General features: G+C 39.2%; 1 protein-coding gene across 2 annotated transcripts in view; it reads left to right on the top strand.

Annotated features, from left to right (window-relative positions):
- LOC126273387 (serine protease svh-1-like) overlaps positions 1–20,110 on the top strand; it is a 356,722-nt gene that overhangs the window by 90,802 nt on the left and 245,810 nt on the right. For both annotated transcript variants that reach the window (XM_049976948.1, XM_049976942.1), the window contains 2 exons: positions 6,972–7,431; positions 17,078–17,417. In XM_049976948.1, the coding sequence (XP_049832905.1) occupies positions 6,972–7,431; positions 17,078–17,417 (800 nt within the window). The remainder of the gene's footprint in view (positions 1–6,971; positions 7,432–17,077; positions 17,418–20,110) is intronic.

The following is a 20,110-nucleotide window of genomic DNA, read 5'->3' as shown; positions in this document are numbered from 1 at the left end:
AATACAGTTGACATTTGTAGAAATATAGTTGGAAAAACAAGCCCAAAAAAAATGAGTAAGTGGATGTGAAATATTTATGCACTTCAGCTTTTTCCATAATTGTTATATCATCTCCCTTGTCCACAGTGGCCTGCAGCTTATGACTTAAAAATGCAGATGACTTTATGTGAGATTCTTGAAACATAAAAGGCTATACGTCATGATGTCCAAAAACATAAAAAAAAGTGATATTCACCACTGATTCAGCTCTTGTTCATAATCCTGATGACTTATGGATTTGTGACTGTCAGGAGGTAGAGAGACGTGAGAAGTTAAGTTTGATGATTTTGAGTTGAGCAGTAGTTACGGTTTTGGTGCAAAAAGGTAGATGATGCACGTTTTGTGTGGAGAAATGGTTAGAAAGGAATTCTTACAGAATTTGAGGAAGAGGACTGTAACAATGCTAACTGAAAGAGAAGAAGAAAGATGTATATAAAAGGAGCCGCGTCATGAAGAGGAAAAGTGTGATTGTGTTAAATTTGGAAGTAATGGTTGAATGTTGGAGAGATTTCATGTTCAGGTAGAGAATGTAATAAAATTCCTGTAGTGTAAGAGTTCCAGAGCTGTTCATTGTCAGTGAGAAGTAGTGGGCACAGATATTTTGTAAGTTGATACATGATTCAAATGAAGTGCATATGTAAACAGAGGAACAGTGTATGGCATTTGATGATTTGGAGGGTGTGATAGAATTTTAGAGGCAGGAAATTAGGGAAAAGCTGGTATGGGAGTGGAAAAGTCCAATCAAAGGCTTCGTTGATGTGGAGGAGGCTAGAAGAATTTCCTATATTTAGCTCGTTAGTAGTTTTACTCTATTGTGGGACATATTTTGTATGGTGGGTAGTTAGGTTTTCTACGTTAGTTTGTAATTGGGAATTAACTAATTGTACAGGGCACTTACAAATGATGATGTAGAAGTCATGGGAGTAGATGTTGTAGTTGGTTCATACTATAATATTACTTAGTTCTTGGAAGGGTTACATTCTCAGCCAGTACACCAAGTCCATTCATCCATACATGTATCTTTTCATCATTACTAACTTTACGACAAGAATGGGTATACAATGTAAAATGCATATTATTATATACATAACTAGGTCTAGATTGGGAGCTAGCATCTATTCCACAATGCCACGTCTTGTAGGCGATGACATCTCGGTCGGCGAATGACTCCAATCCTGGTAGAGAGGCATTTTCACAACGGACAATTGCTACAGTAAACCATCCACTTCCAGTATTGCCTGTGCAAGCATCAAGACTGAAATTAACACGACATCCATGGAAAAAAATTGGTCCATTCAATATGACACTTTGTGCAGTGCCATAAGTTCCAAGTTTTTTCTCCAAACTGATTATGTGTTTGTAGGCCGGCATGTGATGGCGACATTGACGATAGACATGTCGGCAAAGGTATAGTGCTTCAATGCTGTTGCTGATAGAGCTCACAGTGGAATGATTCTGCTGGCGTGCACTGCCCACCTATATAGGGACTCAACGAACTTCATTACATAACACAGCTAATAAGGGACTTAGACTCTGCAGGCACCAGCAGGCGGCTGTTATCCCGGATGCGCACACTAATGGCTATTGAATGGGCTAATTTTTTTTCTGTGGATGTCATGTTAATTTCAGTCTTGATGCTGGCACAGGCAATATTGGAAGTGGATGGTTTACTCTAGCAATTGTCCGTTGTGAAAATGCCTCTCTACCGGGATTGGAGTCATTCGCCGACCGAGATGTCATTGCGTACAAGACGTGGCATTGTGGAATAGATGCTAAGTCTCAATCTAGACCTAGTTAGGTATATAGTAATATGACTTTTACATTGTATACCCATTCTTGTCGTAAAGTTAGTAATGAAGAAAAGATACATGTATGGATGAAAGGACTTGGTGTACTGGCTGAGAATGTAATTGTAACTGGAGACGTAACTTTATATTATAATTATTAATAAAGTGTGACCTGTAGCATCAGCCATTAACCGGACAAGGGTACATCTCGAACCGGGGTCTCAAGGATGCAACAGATTGAAAAAAAATTATAAAGCGTAGTGCCGCACTGCCCACTGGGCAGGTTTTTTGTGATTTAGGTTTTTTGTGATTTCCCTAAAATCACTTCAGGCAAATGCTGAGATGGTGCCTTTGACAGGGCTTGGCCAACTTCCTTCCCCATCCTTCTCTAATCCGATGAGACTGATAACCTCAGTGTTTGGTCTCGTCCCCCAAATCAATCCGGTCCATGATGGGTTCACACATCATGACTGAAGTCAGTGTTCGCTGCCGTCCACTTCCATGCATAGATGTTGCCTCCCCGCACCCCTCTTTAGAATGAGAAACCATGTACACTAAATGTCCCACTTGCCTTCTTTCAGTTGATATTATTAATATGTGCCTTTTTTGATTGAATTATTGATGTGTGTAATTACACAACTGCAGCCTATCACAGTATCCGTGGGTGCCATACCTGGCCTAATGAAAAAGAAACTTGTGGTTTCCTTGTTGCAAAGCATGTACTGGTACAGGAAACTTATCCATTTCCTTCTTTTGACAGCTGCCTGTATGCTCCTATATTCATTTTTCCACCATTCTCTTCATAGCTTGTAGAGTATTAACACACTATGGACATTTGTTACCTTGCAGTGATGCATGTCATATTTTCATTTTTCATTTTGATTTAAATGTTCACTAATTTTTTCCTTTTATTCTTTTGGGAACCAGCAAACCCATTGTCATCATGGCTCCAATATATTTTTTTTAAATTTATTAAAATTAACAAGGCTGTTGTGTAATGGTGTGATGTATTTTCTTGAGAGCCTCAAAAAGTGTATTATTCCAGTCAGTCTGTGGAGGATATATTCAGGAGAGTTCATGACTCGATTACATGCACTAGTGCAATTACCTCAGCATTCATGGTGGTAAAAATAAAGCAGTTTGTACCTCTGTGGAATTTTTTAACTCACTAAATACGCCAGGTTTTCAATATGATGGGCTTGTTCTTAGTGTTTGCACACATGTGTTCTTGCTGAGATCTTTAAGCTTTGGAAACTTTGTAGTAGTAGTAGTAGTAGTAGTAGTAGTAGTAGTAGTAATAGAAGGTTTCAAGTCAAAGCTCTACCTGACAATGTAGTCCAGGTCACTATTTTAAGCAGATATTCTCAGGTAGAAATAGTGTTTGTGTCACATATTCTGTTGATCTAAAATTACCTGTCTTTTGATTTCAAGTGACTGCTGTTTTTCTTCAAAATTTGCATCAGTCCGATGATAGATATGTTACAGGGATACATGCCACTCACTTTTGTATGAGTTGACTTGTAGCAGGAGTGTTTTTCCTCTTGCTGATTTTTTGTTGCACACTCATGTGCTATCTCATAATGCAGTCTGGTTCTCACAGTGCCAGCTTCTGAGATGGTAAAGAATATTGTTTACAAAGACCTAATGTAAAAAGCTTAACATAGAACCAATAAGCTAACTAATATTTTAATTACGCTGAAGCTATACATATCTCTGCCCATTAACCATTTTATCATAATCATTGTTTTGCAGCTGTGTACACTTCTGCTGGCTGTTGTCACTAAAGAGCTTAAAAATTCATGAATATTACGTTAATATGGCTTGTCTGACTACCAGAGACAATTTTGTAATTTCTGGACTTACTTTTCATATATGACTGTAATGACTGTACAAAAATATGTATTTCTTTTCTATGTGTCAATTCATGTTATGCAGGCAAGTAATTCCAAAGAAGATATTTATAAAAAGAATCCACCATAACTGGGTAAGGGTATCAAGCTGTAGTCATAGCTGTAGGAGAAAGAGTCATATCAAGACCAAAATTTCAGCAGGATTGAATACAAAAAGCATCACAGTAACTGTAAATGTAGACAAGTTTCATTTGTTGGCAGTTGAGGTAAATAGAGAAATATTTAATCTGTAAATATTGGTGCATGTACATTTTATGCACACATCTGTTTCCAGTTCATATTTCTGTTTCCGTATTTCCCTCTACGTTATTCTCTGTGAGGTCTCATTAACGTAACCACCTACCAAAAGCCTGACTAGCCGTCTTTTGCAGTGTGGACTGCTGTGAGACATGCAGGAAAAGAGTCAGTGAGGTTCTAAAGGGACTGACAGAGATCTGGAGTCATCCTGACACAAGTGCCTTGGCCAACTGGACTAGGTTTCTTCATTGAAGATCCATGGCATGAACAGCACAATAAGTGTGGCCCCACAGATTCCCAATTGGGTGTGAACCTGGTGAGTTTGTTGGTCAGGGAAAATGTAAACTCATCCTGCTGATCTTCAAAACTATGCACGTGCATGTACACATCCCTGTGCACCCCTCAGTGGAGATCAAGTTGCTTTACTGGTGTGCAAATTGAAATCTTTGTCACTGATGAACAGCAGTCAGCATGGTTACATGAACCAGGTGCCTGCTGCAGATATCCATTTGCAGCAGCGTTCCCTGGATAGCCTTGAGGAGACACTGTTGGTAGCACCTTGGTTCATCTGGGTGGTCAGTTGCTCAACAGTTTGACATCTATTTGCCAATATGTGTCTCCACAGCCGTCATTCACCCCTTCCATTTATGGCCTGTGGTGCACCACAGCTACCTCGGTGCCAGTTTTGGATATCACCATTTTGCCGTACTCAGCATACTTTAACCATTGTGGCACATAAACAGTTTAAAAAACTCAGCCATTTTAGAAATGCTTCCACCCTTGATCTGAAAGTCAAGGATCTGATCATGCCCTTTTGGACACTGGATAAATCACTCTATTTCCACATTACAGTAACAACTGCACTGTTTTTGCCCCCTCCCCCCAACCCACTTAATATTCCTTCTACTTGCTAGTGCTATACCACCTGCCATCACACATTGATGATGAACATAGGTGGTGACTGGATAATGTCATTGTTATCACAGTAGAAATTAACACAAAAGTGTGTGATCTAAAATATTGGCATTTAAAAAAAAAGTAGTATTTAAATATTTGACACACTTTTTATTTGATTACCAAAGTTCTAGTACATTTTTATGAAGTGATGTAATTAACTCCTGTACCAGGTGTCATTGATATTGATGTGTTACTTTAAGAGCAAATTTTATCTAAAACTAAAAATCTCATATTTTGGAGAAAATGTATTTAAAGTTTTTGGTATGATCTGTTCAGCCTAAATTCAGAGTTAAAACTCAGTAGACCCGTAGTTGTCATTGTTGTAGGTTTCTGTACTGTCTAGCGTACATTTGGAGGTCCTCATTTCAATTCGGTCTCTTTTGTCATTTGCAGGGTACATTCTTCAGCCTCTCGTACCCTAAGCTGGTCAATTGACAGAACTTCATTCTTCATGTTCACCCCAGATTTTATGCTCATATCAATGGGAACTTTCAAACTGCTCACAGACTCAGGATCGAATCACAACACTGTGTGCATCTCACCATTTTCTGGGATTCAGTGGCCACAAATACTGTGTTAGGCAAGTGATTCAGACACAGTTATGGAAACTTTTGTTGGCATTTTGCGTTCTGACCTGTCTAATTTTTGCCATCCCCCTCCCACCTCTGTTACACACAATGCACTTAGCTTTTCACTCATATTAACTTATACACAATGTTTTAGTAATAATTTATGTCGCGCATATTACTCTGTCTTCCACCTTCAAACTCTCAGGTTTTCAAATCTTGTCTGGTACAGTCCTCAATAATCAGTCTTTTCTTCTCATCCTGTCTGATAAGTCTCCCCTGACTCGGGGTTTGGGGTTTCTTTTCTGAACTGTGCCCCTTTCCCTAAGGCTCTCCAGCCCTTTTCCTTCACCCCTCTTCCATCTCCTTCAGCTCTCCTGCCAGAAGAAGGATCAGCTGGCTCCACAAGCTTGTAAAAGTTAAATGCTTTTTTGTGTGTGTTCCCCTGCTGCTTCTTCGTGAGTAGATTTTTTTATCAATCCAGTTACATTAAATTCTGTGTATGATTACCTATAACCAATTTTTCCATTTATTCAAAGTGTTATACACTCATAAAAACAATGAAGTTGTCAGTCACGACTGATTGCTTCGTATCACAAATTTATGAGATATATCAAGATATTCACAAAATAAGAATAGTGTGTTACTTATCATTTCCATTACATCATGTGGAGACTTCACAGTGTTAGTGGTTTTGCATTATATGTAACCATCATGCCCATTTCAAGTACAACATTAGTTCATCTGAAAGGAATCAGAAATTGTTGATTAAATTATACTATGAAGATGCACAATTATTTATGAGCTGTTGAATGTTCCTGGCCCATTTCTTTGAGTCATTAGTAATTGCAGTAACTTGTATTCATTTTCATTTTTGACCTTCTGATTTAGATTGTGGGCAACTAGAAGCAAAAGACCTGTGATCCACTACATCAGTTGCATTATATGCATTTAATTACTGATTTTTGTTTGTATGTGTGTCTTACATTATTTCTGTCCTACTGACAACTCCAGGTTTCACTTGAAGATGTATTTTCAGAGCACAATAGTCACAGAAAAATGTAAGAGACATGAAAGAAGTTTTCTGTGCTGACATACACTTGGTAATTAAAAGTATTATCAAATAGCTCATCAACAAATTTTGGTTACTTGAATTGAAGCATGTTACATATTGTCGGCTTAGAATGAAACCCTCAATTTTCAAAAATAAAACAAAAATACTTGTATAGCATTATTAGGTAGAAAACCTCATATCTCAACTACTAGTAAACCAATGAGGGGTAATGATCGATGTACTGCACTTTAGAGAAGAACAAAGGAAACCACATATATTGTTAGGTAGCCAAGTGAGAAAACGATGCATAACTTTTCCGAGATATGATGTTTTTATTATAAGCCAATGATGCTACATAAATGTAGCATGTGCACATGTTAAGAGGTGGCACATTATATGCTCTTTTTCTTTTTCTTTTTAGGACTCTCAGATACCAGATGGAGCAGAACAGATCGTACCAGCAAAGGAAATTTATTTACTCATGTAACTAGTGCTCTGGGATATACCTCTCATGTTTCCACTACACCATTACCAACTTTAGGGCAGAGGACATTTCCGACTGTATCTACATTCACCAAGTCTTCAGAACCAGTTTCACCTGATTATTCAAGTAATAAAATTCCATTCATACATCAGACTGGTTTCTCATCAGTTTCCATTACAAAAAATCACAGCAGAGCAACCCCAAATGCTATTCGGAAAGTTATTATAACTTCCGATGTTAGTGGCCAAAAAGTAAGATTAAGGGGAGGCTCTGAACCCTGGGAAGGATATATTGAAGTTCATACAGAAGACACTGGGTGGGGAACAGTGTGTGACAACAAAAATGAATGGACAATAAAAGAAGCAACTGTAGTTTGCAGACAGCTTGGCTATTACAGGTTTGTGCAACAGATTTGTAATGAATGTCTCTGATTGAAACATAGAATCCAAGAAATGACATTTTATTTTTAGATCCATTAATTTTAATGGTTTGGTATTAAAGCAGCAATAAATACTTCCTCTAATCATGATGGTGAAATAATAACAGTGAAACATTATGCAACTCATATTTTGGAGAGTCACTGAAGGGTTATCATGCTGAAGGACTAAGCTCTAGTTTTGAATAAATTGTATTTTCTACTTTGTTTGGTGGCATGTGAATAGGGCTTTTACATGCTAAAGGGCTATCTCCAATTACAGCTGATGTAGGTGCTGCAAAGGCCATCGTGATGGCTGGGTGTTGTGTGATGTCCTTAGGTTAGTTAGGTTTAAGTAGTTCTAAGTTCTAGGGGACTGATGACCATAGATGTTAAGTCCCATAGTGCTCAGAGCCATTTGAACCATTTGCAAAGGCCAGTAAATTGCATGAGACGTAACTCCTATTACTTGTTCATGCTAAATGGTATAATTGCAGAACATATTATATGAGTTGGCTATACTGGACATAGAAATTATACACTTCTGCTTGCTCCTGCCATTTTGTAGCCTCCCTCTTGCATGTATTCATTGTTGGTGGTGCCTACAGGTCAACAGAACACAAGTATTTAGTTTCTGGCCCCAAACTTTTAGTTTGTGGCAATGACCTTGAAAAAAAAAAAATATTTCTTATCAGTGTAATGAACACCGTAACAACAGCAGGCAATAAGCAACCATCAAATAGCTCAGATGAAAGGCAATTATTTAATGGACTTTCTTCAAGAAGCTGAGTTGGGTTGATCTGGGGAGGAGACCAAACAGCGAGGTTATTGGTGTCATTATATTAGGGAAGGATGGGGAAGGAAGTCGGCCATGCCCCTTCGAAAGAACCATCCTGGAATTTGCCTGAAGTGATTTAGGGAAATCGCAGAAAACTTAAATCAGGATGACTGGATGTGGGAATGAACTGCCGTCCTCCTGAATGCGAGTCCAGTGTGCTAACCACTATGCCACTTGGCTTGGTAAAGTTGCTGATATGATCATTAACACAACTAAGGTTAATGTCACTTCTGCCTCATAGATTAAAATCATCATGCCTGGGGTGATTGAAGAAAAGGCCATTTGTCTGAAACGGAGGGATTGGAAATGATAAGTATGTTGAAAAAAGGATGGCAAAGTGAAAATTTCAAAACAGTTGCATTCAGTGAGGTCCTTGCACAAAAGGATTGTCTTCAGAAAAGAAAAGAAACCTCAGAAGTATAATAGAATATCTACCTGAGTTGTACAAACACTTTTACAGTGACTGTGTGAAGACTGAACAGTAAAATGATTACTAGAGATAGAAGTGTTACAAAACTTGATTGGTTGACTCAGCCCATTTAGCACTTCAGAGCAAATTTATTTAGAACAGGCAATGTTCATTTGTTATTTTTGGTTCATACCAAGTGATAACTTGCTTTTCTAAAGTCAATGAGCAAGTGTTAATGTGCAATTAGTGTACACTTACGTTTTTGGTTCGTACATAAAGTTTCAAATGGTTCAAATGGCTCTAAGCACTATGGGACTCAACATCTGAGGTCATCATTCCCCTAGACTTAGAACTACTTAAAACTAACTAACCTAAGGACATCACACACATCCATTCCTGAGGCAGGATTCGAACCTGTGACTGTAGCAGCAGTGCGGTTCCAGACTAAAACACCTAGAACCACTTGGCCACAGTGGCCAGCTACATAAAGTTTATTCTGAATAACCTAGAAAGCACATTGTGTCATTTAGCCCATTTAGCATGATAACTCTCCAGCTGTAGATGAGACTTTTAATATCTTGTTAACTATATTCTTACAGCAGTTTGAATTCACGTTTTCATCATAGCAGTTGAAAGTAGATTCAAGAAGTTGCGAGGATGGGTGATTAACAACTGACTTCAAAACATCAAGTGTTATGAAGGAAAAACTTAATAAAATTTAGACAACTAGTTGTAATGAAGAAGTCGATATGAATTACAAATACTATATTTTGAACAGAATATGAAACAAAAATCATTTAAGATAAAATTTTTGACTTCTTGAATGAACATGTACATGTACATGTACTTTCTGCTATTCTGATGTCACCTAACATAATGCTTTATTTTTTTTTTAGTTAGACCAAACAATGTAAGCAAGGGTTGTTATTGTTGCTATGTGACTGCTTGTTTTTGGTATTGTGATTGAGAGTGTTCTCCATCCATTTCTTAATTTGGTGTTTGCCTTGTCAAAGTTGGTGAATTGTGTGTTGAAATAAGTGGACTTGTCTAGAGTGCTGAAAAAAATTATAGCCCCTCAGTTTTGTATTTTAACAGTTTTTGATGTACTTGTGCAGATGCTGGATGCAGTTCTGAGAGACATCAGTTCATGGATACAACCAATGAAGAGATTATAATGCTCATCAAATCATTGACAGGCAGTCATGCTTCTGGTTAAAAGAATGCTTTACAATTGTGTTGTCATGCATGCTGTCAACTTTGGTCATGCACAAGTATTGGCAGTTGGTTAGCTGTTAATGTGAAACAGCAACACATTTAGAGTTCGCAATAAGCACTTGATATTCTTGATTTTTTTTTAGTAGGCCTGGTTCTGATGTGCAAAGATCTACAATCAGTGGGAGATAGTGGCTTTAAGCATGGAATGTCTTGCTCCACAACTTTCAAAGGGATAACATTATTGGACATAGTATTGAGAGTAAAGCCCTTGCAAGGAAGCGAACAGTGGTACATTAACCTGGTCACAATTGAATGGTGCTGTGGAGGAAGCAGGAATGCTTTTGAGGAATATATTTGTCATTGTAGTAGCTGTTAGTGGGTTTGTTGGGCTTCCTGAATGTCAGAAGAAGATGTGGCACTGAAGGTCTGTTTGTGGACCAAGTGTAGAGAGAAATTTATGTCTACAGATATACTCTGCAAACCCCCGTGTATGATAGAGGGATGGAGGGACTGTGGCAGCTGTCATTGTCAAGTTGACAAAGCAAGGAAGTACAAGCTAATCACTTCAACAGAGTGTTTGTTTACATATTTATAACAATGAGACAGTAGCAATGTTATACAAATATAGGTACACAGATAAAGTGCTCTAGACATTGTTGTAAAATGTTACTGATGCTTCATACACTCCCCACCATAGTTGACTTCCAGAGGGAGGACCAGTTGGACTGGCCTGGTGACATCGCTTCCTTCTGGATAATGAGGATAACAGTTTGAGGTAATCCATCCCAAACTGTTCACAGTTTTTTCACTCTTGCTCTCTTCCACATGTGGTGGGGATGAATATCCTTTCAAAAGAGTGCAATATCTCCAGTCTGGATCTTCAGTGGTTTGCCAGTATTCTTAAATTGATGAAAGCTCCAAAGCAGCAAAAATACTCTTTGCTCCACCACTTCTAAAACTCGTCAGATATCTTCTGCAGCAGCATAGATTGCATTACAAAATCTTTTGTTTTTGGTGGCTCAGAGCCTGTGGGTAGGGTGGTAATTCTCCCTCCAATGAGAAAATGAGCTGGGGTAAGCACTTTATCCTCAGTTTTGTGTAATGGGTCTTGAACTGTGGGCAGCTTCTATGTTCATAAGTATAGTTTCTAGGACATCCTGTCCATGCTGCTGTGATTCAGTGCCTTGCAGAGGCTAGAAAGTTGAAGATCTTTGCTTAGAGTGATGATTTGCAGGGAGATACATTCTTGCTGCATATTTTTAATCCAATAAAGATGAACCTCTGCTACCTCTTCTGCAATGAATACTTCTCATAAATCCATTTTTGAAGGACTTTTATTTTGAATTATAGGAGGTGACAGTGGTTCATAACAGTTCCCAGTAAGAGATGAATCTGTTTACATTTATGAGTGATTGTGAAGCCTGAGTGAGAAAATCCTGAGAAAATTTATCTAATTTCCTAGCTTTCAATAAAATTTTAGGTGCAATAGATGTGAAGTGAGTGCTTGGCCATAAATTAGAATATTGTGATAGTTATGTTGGCCCATTCCAGCAGATATCTAATATTCACAACATGAGACAACTGACAGGTTGTTTTTGCCTGGACAGTATCTCCACTGAGACGGTGTGGTGCATGTATGTATTTCTGAGGCTGTGTTGCATACAAATGTTCTACAAGTGCTGATCTCACCTTCCATCCATCCACGGGTTACAATGGCATCTGTCAAAGTTTCAATCTGCTAAGGTCAGAGGTTGGGACCTTGCAATAATAGTATAGTAGTCAGGCTCCTATCAGTACTACAAGCTGTTCAAGCTGAGGAAGTGTTATTTTCTTCAAGGACACTTATCTACTTTTATTACATGTTACTTTGGAAATGTTGTCACTAGAAGTGCCAGCATATGCTGTGCTGTTTCAGATGCATCATAGAAAATGTGAATATAGGAGCTATTGCTCTTGACAGTTGGCTCCAGCTTGGAATAGCAATATTAGATAGCTCAAAATGGTTCAAATGGCTCAAGCACTATGGGACTTAACATCTGAGGTCATCAGTCCCCCTGGACTCAGAACTACTTAAACATAACTAACCTAAGGACATATCACACATTCATGCCCGAGGCAGGATTCAAACCTGCGACCATAGCAGCAGCATGGTTCTGGACTGAAGCATCTAGAACCACTTGGCCACAGCAGCCGGTGGGATAGCTCAAGAAGGTTTGACAGCCAGGTGCACTATCTAACCTACAGTATGGAGGGCTGCGTTCATCCCAAAATAGTCCAAGCGACCAAGTGTCTTGAAACATAATTTTTCCTATGATGGTTGTTGGAGTTATTAATCCCAGTGGGTCATAAAGTCCTGCTGTTGCTCTTAGTAAATTTCTCTGAAAATTTTGTGGTGACTTGTTGCTGACTCACTGAGAATGTACCTTCTTCTGAGTTCCATGTTGTTAGAATCATGACTTTTGATTGTTTGTTCCACCTTCCAAATACCAGATAATTCTTCCAAATTAGTCATCCACATTGACCGTGTCAATTTGATTTTATTCATTAGTGAAGATAACTTAACAATATAGTGAGACTAACCTAATTTCTGATTCACTTCCTGCAGTAAAGTCACCCATGTACATATTCGTATGCAGTAAGACCGGTGCTCAAGGGAACTGCAATAGATACGTGTCTGCTAGTTCATGAATAGTTGCCAAAAGCAGGCACAGGCTGCTTGTGAGGCTGAAAGAAAGACATGAGAATCAATAAATTGTCCTTTGGATTGCATCATTGTGATCTTCAACCTTGTTATTGTTGGTCTTATACCAGAAGAAACTAGTAAGATCTCTATTGTCAAGACAAAGAGAGCTGCAGGAAAATTTAAACAATGTCAGCAGTGATTTCAAGGTGTTGCAGATGGAATCTCAAAAGGATCTCAATCACTTCAGGCAACAAGTTAGGCCTGATTTCTAAAGTCTCAGTAAGAGAGAGTGCACCTCGTTTCATCTACATCTGCATCTACATTTATACTCCGCAAGCCACCCAACGGTGTGTGGCAGAGGGCACTTTACGTGCCACTGTCATTACCTCCCTTTCCTGTTCCAGCCGCGTATGGTTCACGGGAAGAACGATTGTCTGAAAGCCTCCACGCATGCTTGAATCTCTCTAATTTTACATTCGTGATCTCCTCGGGTGGTATAAGTAGGGGGAAGCAATATATTCGATACCTCATCCAGAAATGCACCCTCTCGAAACCTGGCGAGCAAGCTACACCGCGATGCAGAGCGCCTCTCTTGCAGAGTCTGCCACTTGAGTTTGTTCAACATCTCCGTAATGCTATCACGGTTACCAAATAACCCTGTGAAGAAACGCGCCACTCTTCTTTGGATCTCCTCCATCAACCCGATCTGGTACGGATCCCACACTGATGACCAATACTCAAGTATAGGTCGAACAAGTGTTTTGTAAGCCACCTTCTTTGTTGATGGACTACATTTTCTAAGGACTCTCCCAATGAATCTCAACCTGGTAACCCCCTTGCCAAAAATTAATTTTATATGATCATTCCACTTCAAATCGTTCCACACACATACTCCCAGATATTTTACAAAAGTAACTACTACCAGTGTTTGTTGTGCTATCATATATTCATACAATAAAGGATCCTTTTTTCTATGTATTTGCAATACATTACATTTGTCTATGTTAAGGGGTCAGTTGCCACTCCCTGCACCAAGTGCCTATCCGCTGCATATCTTCCTGCATTTCGCTACAATTTTCTAATGTTGCAACTTCTCTGTATACTACAGCATCATCCGCGAAAAGCCGCATGGAACTTCTGACACTATCTACTAGGTCATTTATATATATTGTGAAAAGCAATGGTCCCATAATACTCCCCTGTGGCATGTCAGAGGTTACTTTAACGTCTGTAGACGTCTCTCCATTGGTAACAACATGCTGTGCTCTGTTTGCTGAAAACTCTTCAATCCAGCCACACAGCTGGTCTGATATTCCGTAGGCTCTTACTTTGTAAGAGTAAGAGAGGGTGCACCTCATTTGTAAGAACCATCAAAGACTATGCACCATTTTGTTCTTCCGTGTCTTGTTTGCTTGACCAATTGATGAGGCAAATAAAATAATTTGCAAGATTTTTGCTAGGAGCAAACTCTATGTGGTAGTTTCTAATGTACTCCAACATTAACTTGCCATAAATAAGTCTTAAGTCAACATTTCTACATAATATTTTCCTAAGGCAACAAAATGTCACTTGACATTGTGAAAGTTGTTAGATATAAAAACATTTTATGGTTGAGGGAGGCAAACTACTCATCGTTGGTTTGCAAGCATGTACATTGCATGAAACTCAATGCCACTGACTCCTTTTTCATTAATCATTCTTGATCGGTGCTGATTTCAGTTGATTCTAAGTCCCAAAAGCTATGTGTAGCACCATCATTCAGTTCTCCAACAGCTAAATTAATGAGATCAATAGTTGCATATTTAGCTAAAACACCTAGTCAGCGCCCACTGTTGATCCACCTTAGTTCGGAGAGCAACAGTGGTAAACATGGAGAAATGTGCATTGGCACTGCATCATCCACTATTTCCCAGTGGTGATGTGGACCAATAAATAATTCAGTGGGGTCTGCCAACTGTAAATGTTCAATATTTTGATTTATCTGGACTCCTTTCCCCCTCCAACCTCTTTCTCACCCTGGTCCGATCCACCTCTCCTCTCACTCTCCCCTTTGGTTCACCCTTCCCTTTCCTCCCCTCCTTTCCCTCCCTGGCAGCTCTCATCCCTTCCACTCAAGGAACTTCTCCTCCTCCTCCTCTTCCTCCTCCTGGGCCAGAGAAGAAATCCCTTCCTCTGGCTCCTGCTGGGGAAGGGGTTCACTCTCGGGACACCCCTCCCTGGCATTCTCAAGATAGGAAACCTGCAAACTTGGGACCCATGCTCCAAGGCCCACAAAGCTGCTCACTCTCTGTCCAATCCAGACATTGCTACCACCTGTTCTCTTGCTGATAATATCTCTTCCCTCCCTCTGTGGGAGAAGAGAAAGCAGTGCAAGTCTGAGGACAAGGCTTCCCCGGTATCCCAGGGAGCTTTACCCCTCCTTCTCACGCTGAATTAGACCCTTCCTATCCTCACCAGTGATGAGCACTAACAAGATGGCATGGCTTCCCCTTGGCTTCTTTATGTCTACGCTGGACTCTAACCACATGTAATCCAGTGGAATTGCAACAGATATTACCCCCATTTACTGGAAATACAACAACTTGCTTCCACTTATTCTGCATTCTATCTTGTTCTTCAAGAAACACATTTCTGTTATGACCACTTTCCAACATTTCATGGTTACTGGATGTTCTGTCAGAACTGTGCTGGTCCTGAGATAGCATCTGGAGGGGTCTACACTTTTATTCGCACTGATGTTAATGACTGGATCCCCCTTCTTACCAACATAGAAGCAATAGTGGTATGATTGCAAACAACCCCAACAATCACCATTTACAGTGTCTACCACCTTCCAGATGTGCCATATTCTTATACTGAACAGCCTGCCTTAATACAGTAACTCCCACCCCCCCCCACTATCTTCTCCTCGGGGACTTCAATGCACACCACCCTCTTCGGGTGAGTGCCACTTCAACAGGTAGGGGTCTTCTAATTGAGCAACCTATTGCAGACTTTCACTTGTGTCTCCTCAATAATGGTTCTCCTACATGCTTCAGTGCTGCTCATGACACCTTTTCTGCCACTGATCTCACGATCTCCTCCCCTACTCTTGCAGCTTCACTACACTGGTCACCCCATGATCACCTTTGTGACAGTGACCACTTTCCAGTGCTTCTATCATTCCCCTGATGCCACCAGGCAGACAGGCTCCCATGTTGGGCTTTCCAAAGAGCCAATTGGGCTTTATATATGCCTGCTGTGCACTTTGACATCTGTCTCTCGGAGTGCATTGATGTGGTCATGCAAGACGTCTCTGTCACTATTCTTCATGCCACTGGCACTGCTGTCCCCTATCCATGGTTCCACCTTGTCATAGTCCAATACTGTGGTGAACCAAGGATGTAGGAGCTATCATGGACAGCTGATGAGTGCTGTAACGATTTAAATGACGCCCTTCACAGACTAACCTTATTTCTTTTAAACTTCTCCATGAAAAGGCTCACAATCTTACTAAGCAGAGTAAAAACGAATCCTGGGAGCACTATATTTCCTCCCTGGGGTTGTATGCCTCTTCATCTCAGGTTTGGTCCAAGCTCCATAGCCTTCTGGGCAGCCAGCAACAATCAACTATCCAGGGTCTTATTCTACAGGGTGCTCTGTGTACTGACCCATCAGTACTTGCAGCACACCTCACGACACACTTCGCGGCAGCATTGGCGTCCTCATCCTATCATGCTACCTTTCTTCAGCAGAAACAATGAGTTGAAGAAACCCCCCTCTGTTTCAAACCTCACCAAGCAGAACCTATAATGAATAATTCACTGAATGGGAATTCTTGCAGGCACTTAGCTCTTCACATGACTCAGCCATAATCCCAGATTCCATCCACAACCAGATGATCCAAAACTTGGGCGCTAGCCAGGGGCAACATCTACTCAGGGTCTTCAGCCACTTTTGGCTCATGGGTGCCTTCCCCTCACAGTGCCAAGATGGCATAGTTATCCCCCTACTTAAGTCAGGGAAGAATCAAATGTCTCTTGACAGCTACCGACCGATTAGTCTGACTCACTTCCATTGTAAACTGCTCGAGAGGATGGTTAGCTTTCAATTAAGTTGGGCGCTTAAATCTCAGATCCTTTTGTTCCCATATCAATGTAGCTCCCAGGAAGGATAATTTTACAACTGAACATTTACTCAGAGTGAACACAAGAATCCAAAAGGCTTTTGCTGAACTCAGACACCTTTTCATGGTCTTCTTTGACCTACATTAGACATGCAATTGTCCATAAATTATTCTGTATAGGAATGTACTGTGAAATGGCCATAGCTGTAATTTATTGTAGTTTTAACAGAATCACATGGTAATCTTAACATTTTTGTAATGGTATTTGTTTACTTTTGTAAGATTTACTCTGTTTTCTGAATAAGTTGTGCATAAATATATGTTAAAATACAATATTTACCTAGTAGTTCCAAATATTAACTACACTTTCATTTCTAGAGGAGCAGAACTTTCATGGCAAGGTTGTCCAAAATCATATTCACAGAAAGTTAATCAGATTTCTGTGGATGTAGTGAGTTGTAATGGAAATGAAGCCTCACTGGAATTCTGCCATCTGTATCAAAAAGCAAAGGTGTCTCACTTAAATACACAAGCAGCTGGGGTGAAATGTTTTAGAAATAGAGCTTCTGTATGCCAAGCAGGTGAAATGAACTATAACAATTCTTGCTACTCTCTGATTGCTGTTCAGAACAGGAGTGACATTAAACAGTTTGGCTTTGAAACAGCATTAGAGTACTGCAGTGTTCAAGGAGCAACTCTGTTGGATATTTCTTCTCAGGTATTAAGCATGTTTATCATATGATACTTGATAAAATGTTTCATGATCAGAAGTATTGCTCATTTCATATAAATATGAGGTTTGGAACTTTAATAATGGTAACTTTTTGCTTTCAAATGATACAAAATAGATGTATACTTTGGAGTTTTACTGTTCTTCAAAGTAGTTACCAATTTTGTGTGTAACCTGTTGCCAGTGATGTGGAATCTGTAGGTTAAGTTTAGCAGTGCCAGTGGTGTTGATGGTGTGAAATGGAGTAATATGTTGCCCAAAGAGTCTCTGTAATCATTTTGAAGTGTAAGCAATAAAATGCTTTCTTCATCTCAGGAATCAAGTCAAAATCATGAGGTCTTAAGTCCATGGAGTATGCTGGATAGTATAGCATTTTCCCATCACATCTCTCAAACAAATCAGTTACACTTTGTGTTGTATGCGCCCAAGCATTCTCCTGCAAAATGATGAGTGATTTCTGCAGAAAGCATTGCCACTGCATTCTGAAAGCTGGTACCAGACTGCATTCCACAAATAAACAGTATTACAAGGCAATGACAGTCTGCCATTGGGGAATAGTATGTGATAAGATAAGATCAATACAGTCATACACCAGACTCACAATGTCTTTCATTTTCAGTTGTTGTGGTGACACTTATGATGCCATTCATTTGTTTGGTGCCTCAGGTGTGGCTCATACCATTTAGCCTGTATCTCATCCACCATAATGATAAGGCATAAGAAGGCCTCTCCTTCATGTTCCTAACATTCCAGTTGATTACAACCAGCTTTGTATTGCAGACATTTCTGTCAAATCATGTAGAACGAGTCATGAGACAGTGACACCATTTTTCACATGCCCAAATTTCCTTCAGAATGTGAACCAGTGTCATGTGCATTAGTCCCGTCTCCTGGGCTGGAATCAATCACTTTCCAATAACACAGTGGTACACTCTGTCCACCATAAGAATAAATATGATGTAAACAAATATAAACATGATAGTTGGTCAGAAGCCGTAGTGTGCATACACTGGTGTTGTTACGATCCTGGAAGAAGGTCCTACTAACATATTAAGTATCTTATTACTAAGTTACATTAAATGAATCTTTAAGATATTCTAATGTATTGCCAGCCACACACATTTTTCTTAATCACTTTAGCAATTTAGTTTTTATTTAAAAAATAGTGTACAGTACTGTTGTGCTCTGATTGTAGCGCTGTTAATACACAGTATGAAAATGGTGAAGGCTGCTTCCTGCTACGTAGTGGAACATGGTTAAAAAATGTTGAGAAATATGTTGTTCTTAATGTTTTACATGAATTTAAATTTAAAAAATCAGCTTGGAAGTTTTTCGAGGGACTGTATTTACTACAGTTGAGTTATAAACACATGTTGGATGGATAGCTGAATTGCTAGCATAGTGGATTGATAATCTGGTACAGATCATGGATTGCTGGTTCAAATCTCATCATAATTGTCTTTTTTTCTTTTCTTTTTTTTGATTTGAAATACCTACATCTCGTAATTGTAAAATTCATGATCATTTTTATGAATAATGCACATCTTCTTGTTTCTAAGCATATATTGCTTCAAAATTCTTGTTTTCATTTCAAATATAAGTTCTTAACCATCAATATTTTATGACAGATTGTCAACAAAGGTTGCTTAAATTAAGAAAATATGAAAAACAAAATAAACCAAATGATTTGGACTGTGTTCACTGTTTTATACCACAGATGTAGTCTCACATGAACCAGACTGATAAGTGATGCAAAAAATGAAAAACAATCATTTTTACAACATCGAGCTCACAGTACAAATGCTGTATTTTTACATTTGCCACTGCACCACTACAATATGAACCCAACAGAACTGATTTGCAGCCAAGTTAAGCAATGTGGCGCTAGAAATAACAAGAATGTAAAAGGTGCCATATGTACTGGAACTAACACATGCAGCATTTTAACATGTCACTGCCAAATACTGGCAGGATGTACAACGGCATGTCATAAACAAAGAGGAGAAAATGCGGCACCTGGGTGGCTTCATGGATTCTGCTGTTGGTTGAGTTGTTATCAATGTAGCAGACGATATTTCCATAACTGAAATGTATTTCTCAGATTCAGATAAGGAAGGAGCTAAGAGATTATCAGTTGACTGACTGTGATTAACACCTTCAGTAGCTTCAGTAATCAACAATGTGGTGAAATGCCTGCAGTATGCTTTTACTTCACACATAGCTCACTCAGAAAAGTTACCCTGTTTTTAAGCTAAGTATTTTCATCACTCTTGTTTGTAATTAGAATATTATGTTAGATGAGAATGAGAGCATTTTATGGTTTCCATCTAGTCACTTAAGAAGTGTGCGGTAGTTCTGGAGTTTTGCTGAATATTATTTTAGTCTTTTTAAAAACTAAATAACTTTTGAAACTATATTGTTTCTCTCTGCTCATCTCTTTTTATGTCTGAAGTGCAACTGCTCTTTTCATTGCAGGTTAGTTGGACCAGCAGGCTGGCCAATGCTGTCAGTTAAATGTGCAATTAAAGTTGTTGTCCTGCATTATCACTCAGTCTATGTGCATATAACACAGCATAAAACGTTTCCTTATGATTGTACTTCACTGTACTGACTACAGCTTGCCTTCCATTCCATGTGAAATGAAATTCAATGAGATTCAAGCAAACATGGAAGAATACATG

The sequence above is a fragment of the Schistocerca gregaria genome, chromosome 1 (genome assembly GCF_023897955.1).
Source record: "Schistocerca gregaria isolate iqSchGreg1 chromosome 1, iqSchGreg1.2, whole genome shotgun sequence".
Lineage (NCBI taxonomy): Eukaryota > Metazoa > Arthropoda > Insecta > Orthoptera > Acrididae > Schistocerca > Schistocerca gregaria.
The sequence above is the reverse complement of the archived record's forward strand: the minus strand, read 5'-3'. Positions and strand labels throughout refer to the sequence as shown.